This window comes from Lipotes vexillifer, unplaced genomic scaffold (genome assembly GCF_000442215.2).
Source record: "Lipotes vexillifer unplaced genomic scaffold, Lipotes_vexillifer_v1.1 scaffold1129, whole genome shotgun sequence".
NCBI classification, from domain to species: Eukaryota; Metazoa; Chordata; class Mammalia; order Artiodactyla; family Lipotidae; genus Lipotes; species Lipotes vexillifer.
Window position 1 is genome coordinate 1394160 of NW_006789022.1, and position 710 is coordinate 1394869.

A 710-nucleotide genomic window follows, 5' to 3' on the forward strand; every position below is an offset into this window, starting at 1 on the left:
GTTCAGCAGAAGTTTAGGTGTAGGCTGGAAAGGGAGGAGCCAGGAATAAAAAGCTACTTTTCAAAACCCGAACATCTCTTGCTTTGTTATTGAGCTTTAAGCATTTTCCAAACTCGGTGAGACTGCGCCGATTTAAAATCGCTCTTCATATTCTTATTTTTGATTTGGGAATCCACGCAGTACCCTGTGAGCGTTTCACAGTCCTCACATCCCAAATCTCAATACTCAGTTTAACTCATCTCACAAACACGGAGAAGCCCCATCTAGGGGAGGTGAACCTCGGAACCGAGCGGGAGCGTGAACCTGGGCTGGGGTCCAGGGAGGGGGCAAGGGACTCACACTTCTCAACCAGAGCCTCCTCGCATTCTAGGCCGAAGATCTCCAACTCCTCCACCAAGAGCTGGGCGGACACGGCCATGATGACCCAGGAGGAGGGCCGGGGCCGGGGCCGGGGCCGGGCCCACCCAGCTCCGACCTGACGCCAAGAAACCCACAGGCGTGGAGATCGATGAGCAGGACGAGGTCCCTCTGATCCTTTCACCCTCCGAGGGACCGAGACGGAGAGTGACCAAATGGCCCAAGACCTCAGGCCGTCGGAAGGCCCCAGCCGTCAGTCACGGAGAAACACGATTTCTTTTTCTTGAAGCCCCCAAACGCCTGAAGGAAGAGAGCAGAAATCTTGAGAAGTCGTTCTCCTGGGGAGAACGCCC

At 55.2% G+C, this 710-nt stretch overlaps 1 protein-coding gene across 1 annotated transcript in view; it reads right to left on the reverse strand.

The window, feature by feature from the left end:
* POLA2 (DNA polymerase alpha 2, accessory subunit) overlaps positions 1 to 418 on the reverse strand; it is a 26612-nt gene extending 26194 nt beyond the window's left edge. The window contains exon 1 of the mRNA XM_007462010.1: positions 340 to 418. Coding sequence (XP_007462072.1) covers positions 340 to 418 — 79 coding nt within the window. The remainder of the gene's footprint in view (positions 1 to 339) is intronic.
* Between the last annotated feature and the right edge of the window lie 292 nt (positions 419 to 710).